Raw genomic sequence first — 19,095 nt, 5'->3', positions numbered from 1 at the left:
CAATCGGCTGCAAATGCAGGTCAGAAGTCAGAGGTTCGGGCCTGACGTGAGGTTGATGAGACCTTTGCGAGCGCCTCTGAGACCCGAGCGAGGGCAAAGAGAACCCGCGGGATGAATCAGGGGAACATCCGTCCGGTCTGTGATCAGGCAGCCGGTCGGGTCTGCGACTCATTTCACTTTGGGTTTTATGGGGGTACAAGGCAGCGCCGCCGCCGCCTCCTCCTCCCCCCCCTTCCCCACTTTGACCCTGGGGGGCAATTATCTTGTGATGTGGGGCCCCCCGCTCCCTTGTCCCGGTCGCCCCATCTGGTCCCCTGAGTCCAATCGCGCCGCCGTGTCGGGGCGCCTGCCGCACCTGCACCCCGGCCCAGATTAAAAGCCCCCGGTCTAATTTTAAATCTGTTAGCGCTGGCCTTTTCCGAGGGGGGGTGGGGGGGAACAAGACTAATCTGTTCCCATAAAGGGCCTGATTCTGGCGCCTCTCCCGGCGCCCCGCGCAGACAGACCTGCTGCTGAATTATTACCCGCCGTGCATTCGTCATGTGGGGCCCGCTGTTAAGTGTGCGGCGATACATCGCCCCGGCGCCGCCATCCGTTAGCCGACCTCGTTCCCGCTCATTTTTCTGCTGTCTTATTAAGGTGTGGCGGCGGCGGCGGCGCTACCTGCAGCACGCCGCCGCCCATAGTGTGAGCAGAGAGCGTGCTTAAACACGAGCGGGCGGAGACGCTGACCTCCTGCGACAGCCTGACAAAGGTCAGTGTTTGGCATCATGGAGGCGGACGGGGGGGGGGGGGGGGGGGGGGGGGGGACACGGGAGACGGAGGCACATGGCCTCCAACCGCCTCGCCACACCAGTGGCCAGGAGGTGGGATTAGCCGCGCTGTCACTCGCTGTCCGCGGCCCGGGCCCGAGCGGGGGCCTTTGGGTGCTGGTGTCGATGTGCGGCGCGACGTGTAATTAAAACAATGAGCCACGGCGCCGAAGAGCCGGCGAGCGAGGCCACGCTGCAAAAAAAAACCAACAAAAAAACACACGGGCTTCTAAAAATAAGTGAGGAGTCAAAGAGAATTAACAGGAAAGAGGTAAAAACTGTCTGATGATCATTGGAGGAAACACTGCTGAGGACACAACAATCGCGTTAGCTTGAAGAATCCCAGGAGTTCATGAGTGTCTTGTCCAAACCGTCAACCTGCAGCTTGATCCTTGACTCACTGCGTTCGACTTTGTTAGTTTTGCATCTTCCTGCGGTCAGTTTTCTTCTTTTTGTGAACGATGCGTGTCTTTTTGTCAACTTGGTCGCATGTTGTGTCTTTGTTTTGTGATTTTTCAGTCATTTTTGGGAAATTTGTTCATAGTTTAGTCGATTTATTCGCTTATTGTATATTATTCAAGTCTTTATGGACACTTTTTGAAAATAATTCCCATGTTGTTATGGTGGCTTCGCATGTTTTTCATGTAGGTTTTGTTATGTCCTGTGAAGCGGCTACTCGATGAGGTCGTGGCGTTTTAGCAGTGCAGCAGTGTTCGAGCCCCCTGTGGGGGTTTGGGGGTGGGGGGGGGCGGCTCTACGGTGGGCAGCGAGCCCAAACTTAGCAGGCCCTTCAGCGCTGGCATCAGCTGGGGCGCGGCGGCGGGCGAGCTCGCCAGCTGAGGTGATGACGGCCGACCGCGGGCGACCGAGGGGTTAATGGGAACGTTTAGAGGACGGCTGAGTCTTTTTGTGGTTCGTATCGAAACGGGATTCCCTCTGGCGCCGCAGAGCTGGCACGGTCGGTGTTCCTTCACCCCCCCCCCCCCCCCCCCCAGCTCCGCGGCGCCGTCCTCTTCCTTCGCCACTGCGAGCGACGCACGTCAACAAGTATCTGAGAGCCGGCGCGCTGCGGCCCGACAACAGTCCTCGCCGCAACTGTGTGGCTGATGTTAATGAGAGCTGGACCGGCCGCCGCTGTGGGCGGCGGCGGCGGCGGGGGGGGGGAGGATAAAGAGATGATGACAACAGCTGGAGACGGCGGGGTCGGCCTGTCACATATCTCACCCACACAGAGGTGAGACGCCACGTCTCCCAACATAACCCCTCCCTCCGCCGAGTCCAGGGGATTAACCCGCCTCATTTTCACATTTTCTTGCTTTCTCCTCTTTGTTTTTTCTGCTCCTCCGTCCTCCTCCATCCTCCCCCCCCCCCTTCCTGCTGCCAAACCTCCAAACAGAACCTAATTGGAAGGCGAGAGTGGGGGGCCAGACCTTGACAGACAGGAGGTCAGCGTAATTGCTGCTGGCCATATTTAACATTAAGATAATCAGGCCATTAATTACCCTTTGGATCATTAAATCAGCCACTTGCAAAATGAAATTTCGGCCTCTATTACTCACTTGAGAGACCACGAGGGGAGGGCATTTTTCCATCCATCAGCCTCCTCCCCCTCCGACCTCCCTCTCTCCGCCGCCCGGACAAAAGCCTCCGCCGGCCCGGTCTCATTTCTCTTCTTCTCCCGTGCAGGTTTCCGTCGACGCTCCTCGCAGTCCCTTAAAGGTGATGCGAGGCGATTTATGAGTCGCGGTTCAGACACCAATAAATGATTCAAATAAACGCATTTGACACAAAAATTGTGAAGATATTAAGGTGATGCAGGGGGATTGAAAGCGCACACATGTAAAGATCTCTCCGTAACACATCTTATGAATCAAACAGTTTAAAATTGCAGAGTTTGAGTTTCTAATTCAGGTGTGGGTTTTCTTTAGCAATATCGGGATAATTGTTTTATATCTACAGAGACACAACTTACAAACAAATGTGTATAAATTGCCACAAGAAAGGCCAAAACTATCAAAAAGACATACAGAACTGTTTTTATAATCACACATTTAGCGCAAAATTGAGGGGAAAAAAAAGTCCCCCAAAGAAGTGTAAGAATACCCCAGGTAACTTCTTTCATGGATGAGTTTTTTTATTCTCATAATATCTTATAAGTTACATTAAACTGAAAAATTTTTACATCGACAAAATACATAAACCGGCCTGAAGTATATACCTACCCTAATAAAACCCAAGAAAGACAACGGGTGTTTTTCCCCTTATGTTTTTCCACTGGTGTCCCTCAGAGCTCCTTTCTGGATCCTCTTCTTTTTGTTATTTATTGTTTAGGGCTACGATCCTCTTCCTAATCTTAGACACATCATTCATCTGCTCAGCGGAGTGAAAACAACTCGTTTCCAGTCATCTTCAATGTGCTCTGCTGTTGAAAAAAAAAGCCCATTTAAGGCAGTAAATCATTCACTGTATTACCTCAAAGTCAACAGATCCGTTGGTCCCTCCGATACGGCATGAAGCCCTCATCCTCCTCCTCCTCCTCCTCCTCCTGCACTCAGGCAGCTCCACTCATCTGCATCCTGCTAATCTGGTGGGAAATGTCAATGGCTTCCTCGGCCACGAGGCCCGAGCCACCGGGGTCACCGCCGCCCACTCCGTGGTCTGACGATCCTCGGTTTGTGGGCGTCTCCTTGGAAAAAAGTTTCACAGAACTGAGCTGTTTTGTTTTTGGTGTGATTTTGTTATTGATACCAACAGGTGTGTGATAGTTGACTTTAAGAATTTGAAGCTGGCTCCCATTTGACAACCACAGTATGCAGATGATGCACTACTTTACAGATATTGATGCATTGATATAAGGCATTAAATATTGAAGGTAAAATTCAGATTAACAGCATTTAACAGCATGTAGCTTCGTTTTGAAGTGGGGGGGGGGGGGGGGGGGGGGGGGGGGGGTTCAGAAGCCTGCTGAGGTGGACTGAGCCTTTATATCTGCAGTTATTTCCCCTCCCTTTTCTTCTTCCTCCTCCTCCTCCTCCTCCTCCTCCTCCTCCTCCTCTTTAGTCTCCGTGCAGCATCAGTGGAGCATCACTGCGTCTCGGCCCAGAGATCAGCTTCACATCGGTTTCTCCTCCACCTTCTCTTCTCATTTACATCGTCTTGTGTCCGAGTTAACCCCTCGGTGGCTGGTCGGCCCCCGTGCCTCCCCCCCATCCTCTCGGTCCAGACCTTCCTCACCCCGCCACCCTCCCTTTAATTATCTGTGCCTATCCAAGGGCAGCTAACGACCAGCCAGGAAAGGCTAATTGATTTCAGCCTCCTCTCTTCACCCTCCTCCTCCTCCTCCTCCTCCTCCTCCTCTTCTTTCTTCTTCCTCTTTTCTTTCCTCTCTCTCCTGCTGGAAGATAAAACGTGTTTTCCGGATGGATTTAAAGCCGAATTAGCGTCACGTGCGGCTCCTCACCTTTGTCGGAAACTCCTCCGTCGGACTGCGATTCATCTCGGATGCACATTAGGCCGGGCAGTTAGCTGCTGCTCTTATCTACGCTCTATCTATCTATCTATTAATCTATTAATTAGGGGGCTAATTAGGCCAGAAGAGAAGCCACTGACACCATGTCACTCTTAACCCCGTTTCCTACCGCTCATTACCTCACACACACACCCACACACACACACACACACACACACACACACCCCATCCTCCACAGTGTAATTAATGATGGGCTTTAACAGCAGCGCGGTGGCTCATACATCTCGGCTCGTGGCTGCAGGCTGAGCCGGAGAATCCTCTTTTTTTTGTCTCCGCACAACTTCTCTCTACTCGAAACATGAAGTCTGAGGAGGGGGAAACTGTCAGCGGCTCATTATTTTACAACCTCCTTTCAGGAAAAAAAAAAAAAAAAAAAGATTAGAAAAGGCTGCACAAGTTTGGAAGAATGCTAACTGATCCACACATGTAAAGTGTGTATCAGTGCCGTTCGGTTCAGGTTTTCTGTGGTGTTTTGGTGGTTTGGGGGACTCGTTCTTGTGCTTGATCCGGGTGAAAAATCTTTATTTTATTTTTTTTTTTTTTTTTTTAGTTCGTCTCTGGATTTTCTCCTGCAGATTAATTAAACCTTAATTAAACTTTTCTATATATGAGCACCCACAGTGATGTGCTTTTATGAAAGTGGGCTCCTTTATTCATCCGTCACGTCGGGCTTCACCTCTCGAGGATCCATCACAAGTCCTGCACACACACACACACACACACACACACACACACACACACTCTTTAGCGTTAATTATGATAATTAACCCCGGTGTGATTATCAGGGTGTGTGTGCGCGCTGGCTTTCAGCTCCCGTGTCGCCGCTCCGTTGTGGGGTCGTGGGGGCGATGACCCGCCCAAACACACACACACACACACACACACACACACACACACACACACACACACACACGGTAGATAAGAGGGGCAGCAGCTGGTGGGACGTCCAGCGGTGGTCGGTCAGTCGGTCGGGCCAAACGCCCTCTGGCTTTACGGACAGGAAACTCAGTGTGTCTGTAAACACGACTGCACAAAGCAGTTGCTCAGGGGGAACACACACACACACACACCGTCACACAATGCAGGGTGTCCTGAGCTCAAACAACAGGCAGGAAATCAGCAGCACAGTGGGCCCAGCATGGCGCCCTGAGTGACCCCCCACCCCTTCCAAAACAAAAAAAAAAAAAAACAAAACCCGTGACATTTTGCTGCCGGCCCGTTTCCAACGGCAACCGCGACGCCGTTACCTGATGAAGCTGTCAATCAACAGGCTACGTGAGCTGAAGTTAGCGCGCAGAAACACGAGTTAGTTTCTGCTTTTGCGGTGAGCTTCCAGTCTTACGTTTAGCTTTTTTTTTTTTTGATCGATCGTTCGGGGTCCGAGCCTGATTGTCTTCGTTGTGTGTTGGTCTCGACGGTCTTCCATGAGATGAGAGCAGAGCAGCTGCACCTCGACGACAATAGAAGGACAATGGAAACAGTAGAAGCTCGGCCGAGGCCCGTTTCCTCTGGCTGGTGCAGCTTCGAATCTTTTAATCTAACTGACTGACACAAACACACATTACAAACCCCGCGGGCTTCACGTGACATATTTGCCGTGTGTGTGAGTGTCTGTGGTGTGTGTGTGTGTGCGTTTCCCTGTCACAAGCGATCTCACCGGGGCTCATGTTTAATTATCTACCCAGCATGCCTCGGTGCAGCAGCGCACTGCCTCGTCTAATGGGATGTGAAAAGGGACACGCACACAGATTAACGCACACAATATGAGTGTGTGTGTGTGTGCGCACAGACACATGTTAACACATACTGTCACACAGACACACACACACACACACACACACACACAGTCACTCTGTGTGGTTAATTAGTGCAATTAGCCTCTCCACTGTCCAGAGCTGTGTTTTCAGGACTCGTTAGCTTACAGATGAAGGAGAGACGCTGTTTACTGCAACACACAGCAAATAAACACACACACACACACACACACACACACACACTCCAAACATGCGAATAGCAGTGCCAAAGTTACACCGCAAACCAAACACAGCAACCAGACTGTAACAAGCGTCCAGACAGGTGGGAAATAAACAACAACAAGCAGCGGGATACACAGTAGATGAGCAGCAGAAGGTGTGGTAAATACAGAACCGAGGACATGTCCGGAGCACAGGAACACGGAGAATAGCTACACAACGCCAAAGAGAAAACGGCAGTCAACAGTTGAACCAGCAACGAAACCATAAACACAACCAGGAAGTGGATCAAACCCTGGAAACGCTTCACAGCAGTGTAAACAGTGAACGCAGCTGTCAGTGAAGTCATGTGTCGACTGATGTGATGCGTTCAGGCGTCGGGGACTGTGAGACCCTGACAGAGCGGCGGACGCGTCCGTTCACACACACGCACACGCACACACACGCTCCCCGTCCTCTTCTTCTTCCTCGTCTTCCTCACTGTATCCCACAGTCCCCCTCTGTCTGCAGGCCCTTAGCAACTGGGCCGGCGGGGGAAGGCATGCGTGGGTCCAGTGGGCTCACATTTCCTCTCCGTCCTCTGGAGGACGGGGGGGCCAGAGCCCTGCTGAGCGCACGCACACACACACACACACACAAACACGGCGACACCTCCAGCCTTTGTCCGGGGGCCGTGGGCCGTGCCCTCCTGCCCGGCCTCCTCACTCTCTCTCTGGGTCGGGGCAGGAAGGAAAAGCCCCCCGGGACATTCCGTGATGCTAGCCATCGCCGCCGCCGCCCGCCCGCCCGCCGCCACCACCACAACCCCCGACAAAACACACACACTGACACAGACTCAGACACACACTGGTATCCAGGAAGAGAGTTAATGAGATTCCTCCAGGTTTCCCACACCAAACACACACTTCTTCAACTGCGGCTGTTCCCACAGTTTGCCGCTCGGCGTGTCGTCCTCACACCGTTCACCAGCAGACGCCGCCGCTGCCGCCGCCGCCGCCGCCGCCTCAAACGGTGGAGTTCAGAACGCCAACAAGTCAAAAGTCAAAGAAAAACGAAGCGAACGCGGGAGCTGGACACTAAACTTCAGTGTTTTCTAACCAACTGCTGTGGGTTTTCCTTCTTCACCCGTCTGAACCTGTGGCGGTGGGGGTGGACACACACACACACACACACACACACACACACACACAGCTCAATATCTGTGCGGACCCTCGGGGCCGGACTAATCCCAGCAGGCTGAATGAGCTGCTGTTTACACGGAGGGATTTGAGCAGAGATTAGGGCGATCAGTGCTGCGGATTAGACAGATCAACAGTTCATGATACTCCATGGGGGAACAATGCCCCCCCACCCCCCCCCCCCGCCTCTCCACAGACCCTCGCTGTGTCTTACTTTACACCCGCTGCTTCAGATGCTGCCGTTTCAAACAGGAAGTCGGGGATTTGGGTTTGTTTGGGCGGTAAATTCAGCTGATGTGGCAGTAATCCCGTTTAAAATCCACCTGAAGCTAAAAGACACAGCCTAACATTTTTTTTTTGAAACGGAACATGTGTTGATGATCGTTTCTCAACCCGAACACCGAGTCACGTGTCCTTGTGCTCCTCAGGGAGGAGCGCGAGCGCTGGATCCGGGCCAAGTACGAGCAGCGGCTGTTCGTGGCGTCGCTGCCCTGCACCGACCTGTCCCTGGGCCAGCAGCTGCTGAGGGCCACGGCGGAGGAGGACCTGCGCGCCGTGGTGCTGCTGCTGGCGCACGGCTCCCGGCAGCAGGTCAACGAGACGTGCGGCGAGGGCGACGGGCGCAACGCGCTGCACCTGGCCAGCCGCAAGGGCAACGTGGTCGTCACGCAGCTCCTCATCTGGGTAAGGCGCCGCCGCCGCCGCCGCCGCCGGCTCGCCCGTGTCCTCGTTGAGGCCGCGGCGTGACGGGCCGTCTCGCTCTCTCCGCAGTACGGCGTGGACCTGATGGCGAGGGACGCCCACGGGAACAGCGCCATGGCGTACGCCCGGCAGGCCGGCTGCCAGGAGTGCGTGGACACGCTGGCGCAGTACGGCTGCCCCGACGAGCGCTACCCGCTCATGGCCACGCCGAACCTGTCGCGCCGCAACACTAACCGCAACAACAGCTGCAGCAGCAGCGGCAGCGCCGCGCTCATCTGACCCCCCCGCCGCCGCCCGGGAGGAGAACTCAGACCGCTTCTGTTGGGAACCACGAACTGCAAAGCCCCGCCCACTTCACCCGGCAGCTGAGACTGCGTTCACGTGTCAGGCCGTGTGTGTGTGTGTGTGTGTGTGTGTGTGGGGGGGAGTCCCAAAGCATGCTGGGAAAAAAACGTGGTCCACAGTCATCGCATCCGCAGGCCCGACCGGAGCATCCTGGGAGATGGTCGCACGACTCGCGACGACGGGAGAAATCATACCTCAACACTTACCGGGCCAGTTCCTGAATCCCCCCCCCCCCCCCCCCAGCGGCCAATCAGAGTCCAGGATCCCTCCAACATGTCGTCAAGGCAACGCGACGATGGTAGCGCGGCGCCGCGCGGCTTCGGCGTCCCACCACTTTAATTCTATGTCATCTGTGAACTCTCCTGCCTTTTGCTTTCTTTTCTTTTTTTTGTTTTTTTTTTTTTTTGTTTTTTGTAAATGTGAAAATATCTCGGTGTTTTAAGAGAGAACGATGCGGGACGAGTTGGCCGAGGAATCCAGAGAAGTGTGGTAGATCGCATGTCCTAGACACCTTCTTCTTTAATTTAAGGCATTTCTTTTTTTTTTTTTCCTGGATTGTGTATATTGTGACTCGATGTGCATTGCTGGACCAATGGTTAAAAAAATGTCTACATGGGGTATGGGGGGGGGGGTGGGTGGGGGGTGTTTAAAGGGGGGGGGGGGGGGGGGGTCATCCTGCTTTTATTTGTTTCCAGGTGTATAAAATCATTGCGTGTACAGAAGCTCTTGCCAGGCTCAGGGACCGGAGACTGTCCTTCGTCAGCGCTCGTCTTCGTCTTGACTTCACTCCGTTCCGTCTTCACTCGGCTCCGGAACGTCCCGCGCCGTCTCTCCGTTGGCCGGTAAATGTGAAAAAAAACAAAACAAACAAAACAGCTGGAATTGTCCTGCTTCGATCCAGAACCCCCACCCACACACACACACACACACACATTTGGGATGTCTTATTGACGATGAGGATCCGGAGCTGGGCGAACGGCGAGCGTCGCTTCCGTTTCCACTCCGTCCCTGAAGTTTGACTGGGAAAACACAAGGGAGCCGCTGTGAAGCGAAAAGGGAACTTCTCTTCCTCCTCCTCCTCCTCCTCCTCCTCTTCTTCTTCTTTGCTGTCAGTACGAATCAGAAGGTCGTTTTCAGCTTTTAATGCTTTTTGTTTGTCCGTCCTTCCGTCCCATCCAATCAGACAGTCTCCCTGATCTGCTCAGCGAATCACCAAGAAGGGCTTTTACTTCTTCTTCTTCTTCTTCTTCTTCTTCTTCCTCCTTCCTGTAAATAAGCTGTCGTCTCTTCCGATGGTGGATGATCTTGTACATTAGAGTAGGTGTCAGTGTTTTGGGCTCGCAGACGGGAAGCATGCTTGACGCAGTCCGGAGGTCTGAGCTCGTTTTTCTCTAAAGTCGGTGGGATTTTAACCGATATGAGCCAGTTAGGAAGTCCAGAAGTGGTTGAAACTTCGGGATGTGCTGTTACTCGGTGAGATATCGGTTCGGACCGAGGCCGGGTAAGGTCAAAATGTAACGTCACGTGGGGCGAACCCCTTGAGGAAGGTTCCACTTTCGCCGAATTCTCCGGGAGTCGTGAATCGGAGGCGAGTCCCGAGCTCAAGATGGAAACCAGAAGAGCGGCCGCAGAGAATCCGGTGTTAACTGCAGCGGCTCCGCCCGACCCGTCTTCCGAGCTGAATCCGGGTAAAAAAAAAACCCCGCCACGTCCGAACTTCACACTTTGCTGCAGATTAAAATTCTAAAACACTCGTGCGAGAAGTCAAAATCAAGCTTCTGTTTTTAAAGTGAACACTTATCTTTTTTCCTCATGCCTTTTTTTTTGTTTTGTTTTGCACGCCTGCCTTTATGTTCCTAAATTTATTTTACGTGCCACATCCTGTTCTCTCTCTCTCTCTGTCCCTAATGCCATTCGTCGTTTTGTGAATAATGAACCATCTGTAGTTTATATTTTTAGCAATTTTAATAGTTTTTATATTGGGCTCGTCCGGGACGGCAGGGCGAGACAAAAATGACCTTTTATTTATGACAGAAATGCACTAAATGCAATTTTTTTCAACCCCCTACGTCTTCACTACAAAACTACATTTTGCCATCTTTTTTTTTTTTTTTTTTTTAATTAAAAGAACTGACGTGTTTATATTTCATGGTTACGTCTCTTGAGTTGTGATTTCAAGAAGTTTAACAATCAAGAATTTCCTTTAAATTAATTAGAATATTTAAAACTCGACCTCCAGGTAAAGGAAAAAAAATGTTGCTTCTGTGCCGTGGGTTGTTGAACGGTCAGTCATGAATAAATGTTTGGCTCGTGATCGAACTTCAAGCGTGAACGACGGAACCAGATTTTAGCTGCTGACTCCGTTGTTTTATAGGTTTTAGACGTTTAAAGTCCAAAGTTAAAGGAGAAAAGCTAGAAGTAAAATCAAGAAAATGTAAAACCGAGGTTTGATTGACGGCAGCGGGTTTTATCCCTCTGAAGTTCAGCAAATATTTTAAACTTTTAATTTATTTAACGCGACGCGACGGCTCCGAGGGTTTTTAAAACACTATTTGGTTCCGCTATTCTGTGCAAAGTGATGTATTCTTTTTTTTTAGAAAGACGAGCTCTGAGTCGAACAAAAGCTGCCGAGCCTTCGTTCCTTTTAAGCTAACACTTTGTCGCTTTGCTTTCACGCGGAAATCGGCGCGGCGGCGTTTCTTTTTTCCCCGTTAGCTCGGACGGCGCGACTGAAGCCGCTTGCTTTGTAGATAAATGGCGGGGAAAGCCGCGCGACGCTGTGTATATAGACTGTAACGAAACGAAGAATCAAAAACGACTCGGCGTCGTTTTACCTCATGTCAGATGTTTCGCTGAAGACACGCCCACTTCGTCTGAAGACACGCCCAATTTGCGTGAAGGGGCGTGTCTTGCAGCGTAGCTCCGCCCCTGTCTTGCAGTCCTGATATAATCTCCTCCCTCGTGTCTCCTCCCCCCCCCCCCCAAACCCCCAAAACTCTGTACATCACATTATTTATGAACACAACCTAGCAAAGAAGACTCCGCCCCCTCAAACCTACGTTTTTTTAATTGGTTTTTTTTGCAACGTTTTATTCTTATTGTTCAGATTTATCATTCAGACACATTATTGTTCTTAATGTCACTGTTATTCTAATTATTATTATTATTATTATTTCTGTTTTCTGTACAGTACCGTTGTTGAAAATTCTACCTAATACAGAGTCTTCTACTGTAATGTGTCTCTTTTCAATAAAGACGAGAATAATACTTCTTAATATAACCTCACGTCCTCCTGGTCCGACTTTAATTTGAAGGATCCAGAAATGGTTTGGACTGTAAATAACGTTTACTGGTTTGATCTACGAATCGCGATAAATTATCATCACTCTCAAACTTTTTCGGTGAGATGTTAATCATTTGCTCCATGAATAAATCTGATGTTGGTGGCTTTTGGAATGGTCAGAGAAGAGTTTGGGGCAAGCGTCCCGGGGCAGTTTGGCCTCTTTTTGCCTCCGTCAGGGCAAATCAGTTCAGCTGATGCCGTGGAGGTGGAAGAGGAGGAGGAGGGCCTCGGCCCGCCTGATTCCCTCAGGTCTCATTCATCAGCCGCCAGAGATGCCCGGCCTGATTACACTTTGCAAAAAAAAAAAAAAAAAGTAATTAGAGCCTCACATGGGGACGTTTTTGTCCCCTCATATGAGACTCAAGTGTGTTTTTATTGACACTTGATGTCGCATTAAATCTGGAAATGATTCCAACATGCAGCATCAGAGGCTGGAAATGCTCCAAATGTACCACAAACACAGAAACCCCGCTGGCGGAGGTCAACTGAAGCAGAGATCTAACTACACTTTCTGGGTTTTTTAATGTAATATTTTAAATATTTTTAAAATCTTTTCTATTGTCTATTCGACTAAATTGTTATTTTTTTTAATATTAGGTGGAATTCAGATTATTTAATCACAGTAGATTTACCGAAATGTGGCTTTATTAATCAGTAAAAAAACAATCTCCAAAACGTCTGACGTCACGACGCAGCGTTCCGCACCGGGTTACGTCACGACCGTCAATTGTCCTGAAATACCCGCTCAGAGCCAGGTGAGAGTCCCGTGAGCGAAAATAGAAGAAAAACAGCTCCGGTTTCTTCACGTTAAAGGGTGTTTTTTTAAACTTCCGGTGAGCTTGTCTGGCGGGAATCTGCTGCACGTGAAGCGACTTTTCTGGGGTCTCCGGAGCTCAGGTGAGGTGTTTTTGTTGGGGCTGTTTCAGCACAATGTTCAACAACAAACACTTCCGCATCCGGGTGAGTTCGATTAATGACGTCACCGGATCCTGGCCCAGGCTGAATGGAAAACATTTATCGTGCTTAATAATAATAATAATAATAATAATAATAATAATAATAATAATAATGATAATAATAATGATAATAATAATAACAATAATAATAATTGTTTGGGTATGTTGTAGCATTTTGATCCTATTATTTTTATTCAGATTATATTTGCGTGCTGACCAATTTCCTTCTGAACGCGCGAACTCAATTTTCCTCCAAAATATTCTCAGTTTTGAATTTGATCACATCTGGAATGAATTAAGTTTTAGCACGGAAACGAAGCAGAAAATCGCTGCTTTAAGTTTAATTTTGCACGAGAACTTAAACAAAAGACTTAAACTTACAAATAAGGCTTTAAACTATAATTTTAAAAATGTATTTAAAAAACGTATTTTGGTAATTATTTTTCTTTCACTTAAAAATTATGAATTATATTTTTTATCTAATCTAATTATTTAATTTCGATTAAATATAAGTAATTACTATTGTTTTTAATAATTCCATGTAGCTTTCTTTTTTATATATATATATATTTTTGGGATGTGCTCGTTGTTTTATGCACAAATGAATAAATATCCAGATCACGAAGAGAGACAATGCAGCTGTTCACATCTGTTTCATCTTTTAATTCACACTTTTTTTCTTTTCTTCCACCTCCAAGAGTCAGGGAATGTTAGTTACCTTTGCACAGTTTTATATAAATAAGTTAGCAGCGTCATTTCGTCCAAAAATAACCGTAAAGAAAAAAAAAGAAGTGAAGCGATGATCCGGAGAGCAGAGACAGTCTTCAGTAGCACACAAAGGAACAACAGTTTTTGGTCCCGGGACGGTATGTACACGACGGGGGGGAGGAGGAGGTCAACCTGTTGATGTGACAACATGTCAGTGTGTCTCTTCCTCCTCCTCCTCCTCCTCCTCCTCACTGCTGTGCGTCTTTACGCAGCGTTTTGTTGCTTCGTCCTGCAGCTGAACGAGTCACCCAGTCTCCTGTTGAGGCTCCAATTGTTCTTCTTTTTTTTTGGGGGGGGGGGATATTTTCAAAACAGATTGGTAAAATGTGAAATAACTGTAATTGGATGAAAAAAAAAATCAGATTTGGTCTAAATGTGTTTTTCTTCTCCCAAACTCTGCAGAAATGAAATCAAATAGATTTGAAAGCGCGGCCTCTGAAAAAAAAAAAAAAACAATCCGGAGTTAATTTTCTGATTGATTGTACTTTATTTAAATCCACTTTAAATTTCTTACTTGTGAAAACCTTTAAACATCCAAAATCTTTTTTTTGTTTTTGTCCCTCGGTAATACATGTCATTATGTGAATTGCCGGAAATTCGCCTTAATTCGATAAAACACTGAAAATGCGCGGATAATTTTGTTTGTTTGTTTTTACGTTTTTTGGTAAGGAAAAGCAGATTTGATCTCTTTATTAAGGTCGTTCTGATCAGTTGAGTGTGAATTCGTGTTTCCGTTAAATTGCCAGTCAGAGGCCTGTTCGGTGAAAAGGGAATTAAAGTAAAAACGTTTTTGCACCGGATTTCAAACGATGAGACCGGAGGATCGGTGTTTTGGGTGGAAGTGGGCCTGTCTCCGGGGCTCCGGGCGGGTTCAGTCTCACGGCCGGGCCTGCTCCATCTGCTGGTGCTGACTCCTTATTGCGAAGCGGCTCACGTGCACCGGGATGGGCACCACGATCTTGGGGTTCCGGGACGGCTCCCCGGACTTGTTGTTGACGTTCCCGGCCTTGACGCGTTTCCACTTGGCGCGCCGGTTCTGGAACCAGATCTTCACCTGCACCTCGCTCAGCTTCAGCGCGTGCGCGATCTGCGAGCGCTCGGTGAGCGACAGGTACTTCTTGCAGTGGAACTCCTTCTCCAGCTCCAGCAGCTGCTCGCTCGTGAAGGCCGTCCGCCGCCGCCGGTTCTTCCCGCCGCCGGAGCTGCCGCCGCCGCCTCCTCCACCTCCTCCTCCTCCACCTCCTCCTCCTCCTCCTCCTCCTCCTCCCCCGGAGCCGTGCATGTGCGCGCCGTCGTCCAGGCCGCCTCCGCCGCCGTCCCCGTCCTCCTTGTGGCACAGCGAGGTGAGGTTGTCGTCGGAGCTGTAGTCCAGGTCGCTGTCCATGGAGAAGCTCTCGTCCTTCCGGCCGCAGTCTTCCTCCTTGGAGTCTTCTTTACTGAGCGCTCTGCCTGGAAGCAACCCGCAAACTCCAGTTAAGCCCCGTTAGAACAGAAATCAGCAGAGAAAACATCAGAATTTATTTTAAAAAAGCGCATTTTTATTTGTCACTTTAAATATTTTTAAACTAACTGCTTTCAATTTAAAACTCCTACATTATAAACAGTTTTAAATATCTGAAACGAGCAGAGGAAGCTTCAAAGATAATTCTTAATTGTTCTTATTAAAACTAAATTCAAAATAAAGGCTGTTTAAAAAAAGAAAAAGGAGGGCGACATCTGTAGGAGTAAATTAAAGAGGGTGAGGAGGGGTGAGGGGGTGGGGGGGGGGCGGGGGGCTGCCCCGTGTCAATATCCATCATCACATGAGTGTTTAGATCACCGCGGAAAAACACGCTCTGCGGGGGGATTTTTTTTTTCCCCCCCCACCTCTTTCTTTCACGCGTAATTACGCACAGAGCGTCTCCGCGCGGCCTTCAAGCGCGCGTGAACCCGGAGCTGCCGGAGACTCAATCATGTCACATGTGATCACAAATAATGGACTCAAGAGGGAACAAATGTCTGTTTTATATCATCGACCAATAAAACCATCACGTCCCTGAACAACGGTTTTTCTTTTTCTTTTTTTTCTTTTTTTTTCATTCTAGTGGAAAACATGAAATTCTCCAGTGATTCATCGCGCGCTGTGCCACAGGTGAAGACTTTTGGGCAGTAAATAAATAGAAATAGGATTGAATTCGTCCCGCAGGTGAATCTTTTTTAAGTCAAACATCTGAAACAACAGAGCGAAATGCTGATTTGCAGATGATTGAAAAGGAGCTTCGGGGCCTCCGGCGTCACATTTATGGAATAATTCATGACTGTCATTTATTTTAAAGCCACCTACACAACTCCCGACAATAAATGTTTAAACAGGCTTTCGGAAATGGTTACTTAATATTTAGATTTGTTGCTTTTAGAGAGTTAAAAAATATATTTTTTTTCTCAAGATTTTTTTTCTTTAACCAACAAAAGTCAGATTTTAACTTTGTTTGAATAGATTTAGAAAATGTGACAAAAATATTGAAATATTCTGGCATTTTTTTTCTTGAAAAATGGAATAAGATCATTGAAGTTTGCGCTAAAAAAAAACTCCAAAAAACGATACAATTAAAAGTCAATCGGTGGATATTGTATTAGAATAAACTTTATAATAGTAGAAAACTTTCCCCCCCCAGTCCTCCCCTGACTCCCCCCGCATCCCGGCCGTCCTCCGCCTCCTACCTGTGGACGTTTGCACGGACGCGTCCGTGTCGTGGAACGCCGCCGGCAGCGCCTCCTTCCCGGCCAGGAACGCCTTCGTCCCGTCGTCCGCGTCCAGCCGCTGCTCCTGAGTTTTGTCGAAGATGCCGTGCAGCGCCTGAGAGCCGAACTTCCGGGCCGCGTCCTGGTGCTGCTGCGACGGGGAGAAGCCGCCGGGCAGCGACGCCATGAGCGTGGAGGTGAGCGCCATGCCCTGCGTCAGGCCCTGCGCCAGGCTGGAGCAGAAGCCGCCCTGCAGGCCGGACAGCTGCGGGTGCGCGTGGTGGCCGGCCGGGAGCGCCTGCTGCAGGGCCGGGGGCGGCGGCGGGGGCGGCTGCAGCACCACCGACCTGTACGGCATGAACATCGGGTACCCGGTGTAGACGAAGTGTCCCGGGCTGGGCTGCGGTGGCCCCCCGATCAGAGAGTCGATGCTGAAGGCGGTGGTGCTTCCGAGTGGCCGCTGCATCACCATGAAGGACGGACTGAACGCCGCGCTCATATGAACGACCGCCGGAGCTCAGGGGGAGCGGGGGAGAAGGCGCGCTGCGGGCGGGACGGGGCCCCCGGTGGAGCCGCGGGTGAGCCGGACTTCAGAGGAGCGGTAATCCGAGAGGAGAAAACCAATCCATGAGCGCGGCGGAGGAGAGGGAGAGTGTCCAAGAAGAAGAAGAAGAAGAAGAAGAAGAAGAAGAAGCAGGCAGCCGCGGTCTCTTGAAGTTCCCCGGGAAACGAGCCGCTCCGGCGCGCGCCGCTCCGTGACGCACCGTGCGCACTGTGGAGCTCCGAGCCGTCCCGCGTGCGCCTCCACCTCAGCTGGACCGGAGACGGAGTCAGAGCGGCCGGACGCTTCTCCCTCACTTCACCCGCCGCGTGTCAGGTGTGTGTGTGTGTGTGTGTGTGTGAGAGAGAGAGAGAGAGAGAGAGACAGAGAGAGAGACAGAGGCGTGTGTGTGTGTATGTGTGTGTGTGTTTGTGTGTGCCTGTGTCTGCTGCCCGCTTCGCGCGCGTCCAGATGTGTTTGGGATTTGAATTGCGCTCCCCCCTGTTTAATTGCGCTCCCTCCTGCTCGCTGGCCCCGCCCCCCTCCCCGCGCTCTGCGCCCCGATTGGCTCTCGGACATGACTCCGCCGCTCGCCCTCAGGTCTCCTGGACGCACGCCAGCCACACTAAATTGGATCCACGGGCCGTTAAAGAGCGCGGAAACGGAGCATTGTAAATAATCAGATGCGCATATTCAGTAAATAATCCGGTCTGCCCCCCCCCCCCCCCCCGACCTGACTCCAGCAGGCGGACTCCATCATTTCACATCCAGCTCCTCCAGGCTGACTGGATTACATCCGTTAACATCACTCAGATCATTTAATCACAGATTCCAGGGAGCCTCACTGATCCGCCGGACCTCAGCAGTTCCAGTGATCGTCTCGCTCCGAAACTTTGAGAAAACTCCGGAGATGTCTGTATGTTCTGCTCTCCTTTGGCCTCGTGGAAGTCGTGGGCTGTATTTATGACTGGACACTTGTTGTAAGTCAATGTAATCCAGATTATGGTTCATTCAGGAGAAACTACACATGCAAACATGAGATTTAGAGAATTTTTTTGGTCATTTTAAAGCAAAACTCACTTCCACAATCAATTAAACGCGTTTCTATTAGGTTCTATAAATGTTGTTGGATCTTACATTTCTCCTCCGAGAACAAAATTTTTAAAAAAGGATCCTCTGTTTTAATTCAAGTTTATACTTTATGACTTTTGATCATAAATGTGAAACCAGAACAAGTGAAATTCACGTTCTGTCCCTCAGACTTTTAAAGTTTAGTAAAAAAATCCATGAAAATCCGATGTTTAAGCACTTTTAATGGTTTTTGTGAAACAGATCCACCTGAGATTTGTCACGTCTGCAGCTGAAACCACATTTTGAGGCTTTAAATCTTCAACAGTCAGTCAAAGGAGTCAGTTTTGGTTTGTTGTAATTTGAGCTGAAATGTGTTTCTTTTGTGTGTGATGAGGAGACAGCAGGTGTGTGTGTGTGTGTGTGTGTGTGTGTGTGTGTGTGTGTGTGTGTGTACCAGGTGTGTACCTGCGGTTCGCCGCCGCTGTTGATGGCGCTCTGCGATTACCCGGCGATCCGTCTCCGCCGACGCTCTAAATCACAATATTTGCTCGCGCGCCGGCATCACGCGCCGCCATAATGAATCCCGTAATGGCTTCCTCATCAATTAATGCCGAACCCCCGTCGATGGCGACCGGAGGCTGAGCGGACGCCGCTGACCTTTGACCCCCCCCCCCCACCACCACCACCTCCCTACCCGTGGATCTCCCTGCAGACCCCGCTGCTCCTCCTCCCCGGCCGAGTCAAGGGCATGCATGGATACCTCCTCCTCCTCCTCCTCCTCTTCCTCCTCAGGGTCACCGGGACGCCGTCTCATTAAAGGCGGCCCGATCCGCAACTGCAATGCAGACATTAAATAGCAGTATTTTTCAATTAGGGCCGACAAATTCAATCAAAATTCCATAGATTAGGATGAAATGAGGCATGGGTCATTTACAAGGGAATTTAATTGCACGGCCATTAGACAAATAGTACGGCGGCCTCTGTCTCATTATCAATCATGCGGGGGCATCAATAGTAAAAGGTTGTGAGGCGGCGGAGGTGGAGTGGGGGGGGGGGGTGTAAGGGGGTGCCCGTGGCTGTGAGCGCCCGTGCACGCTCCTCGTGCGCGCCCGCCGCGCCGCCACCTCTGCAGAGCGGCTAATAAATACCCTCTTTT

At 50.0% G+C, this 19,095-nt stretch overlaps 2 protein-coding genes across 3 annotated transcripts in view; one reads left to right on the top strand and one right to left on the bottom strand.

Annotated features, from left to right (window-relative positions):
* Positions 1–8,900, top strand: part of agap1 (ArfGAP with GTPase domain, ankyrin repeat and PH domain 1) — a 62,434-nt gene extending 53,534 nt beyond the window's left edge. Inside the window, 2 exon segments of the mRNA XM_030086000.1 lie at positions 7,921–8,176; positions 8,264–8,900. Coding sequence (XP_029941860.1) covers positions 7,921–8,176; positions 8,264–8,473 — 466 coding nt within the window. The 3' untranslated portion in view covers positions 8,474–8,900.
* Positions 8,901–14,483: 5,583 nt separating this feature from the next.
* Positions 14,484–16,826, bottom strand: gbx2 (gastrulation brain homeobox 2). Of its 2 annotated transcripts, XM_030086002.1 has the most exons (3): positions 16,307–16,826; positions 14,897–15,073; positions 14,484–14,839 (listed from the first exon to the last, which is right to left on the bottom strand). In XM_030086002.1, exons 1-3 carry the CDS (start codon positions 16,824–16,826, stop codon positions 14,484–14,486), a joined length of 1,053 nt encoding a protein of 350 aa, XP_029941862.1. The 2 variants fall into 2 exon arrangements, with proteins under 2 accessions (XP_029941862.1, XP_029941861.1); XM_030086001.1 differs by having other exon boundaries at positions 14,484–15,055.
* Positions 16,827–19,095: the final 2,269 nt, after the last annotated feature.

This window comes from Salarias fasciatus (assembly GCF_902148845.1).
Source record: "Salarias fasciatus chromosome 23 unlocalized genomic scaffold, fSalaFa1.1 super_scaffold_20, whole genome shotgun sequence".
NCBI lineage: Eukaryota > Metazoa > Chordata > Actinopteri > Blenniiformes > Blenniidae > Salarias > Salarias fasciatus.
This window is presented reverse-complemented; position numbering and strand designations above follow the sequence as displayed.

Excerpts from the sequence above, each read along its gene's own strand:
- gbx2 (XM_030086001.1), bottom strand. The coding sequence starts at position 16,826 with ATGAGCGCGGCGTTCAGTCCGTCCTTCATGGTGATGCAGCGGCCACTC. Across the intron at positions 15,056-16,306 it reads GTCCGTGCAAACGTCCACAG|GCAGAGCGCTCAGTAAAGAA; the intron begins GTAGGAGGCGGA and ends GGTTGCTTCCAG.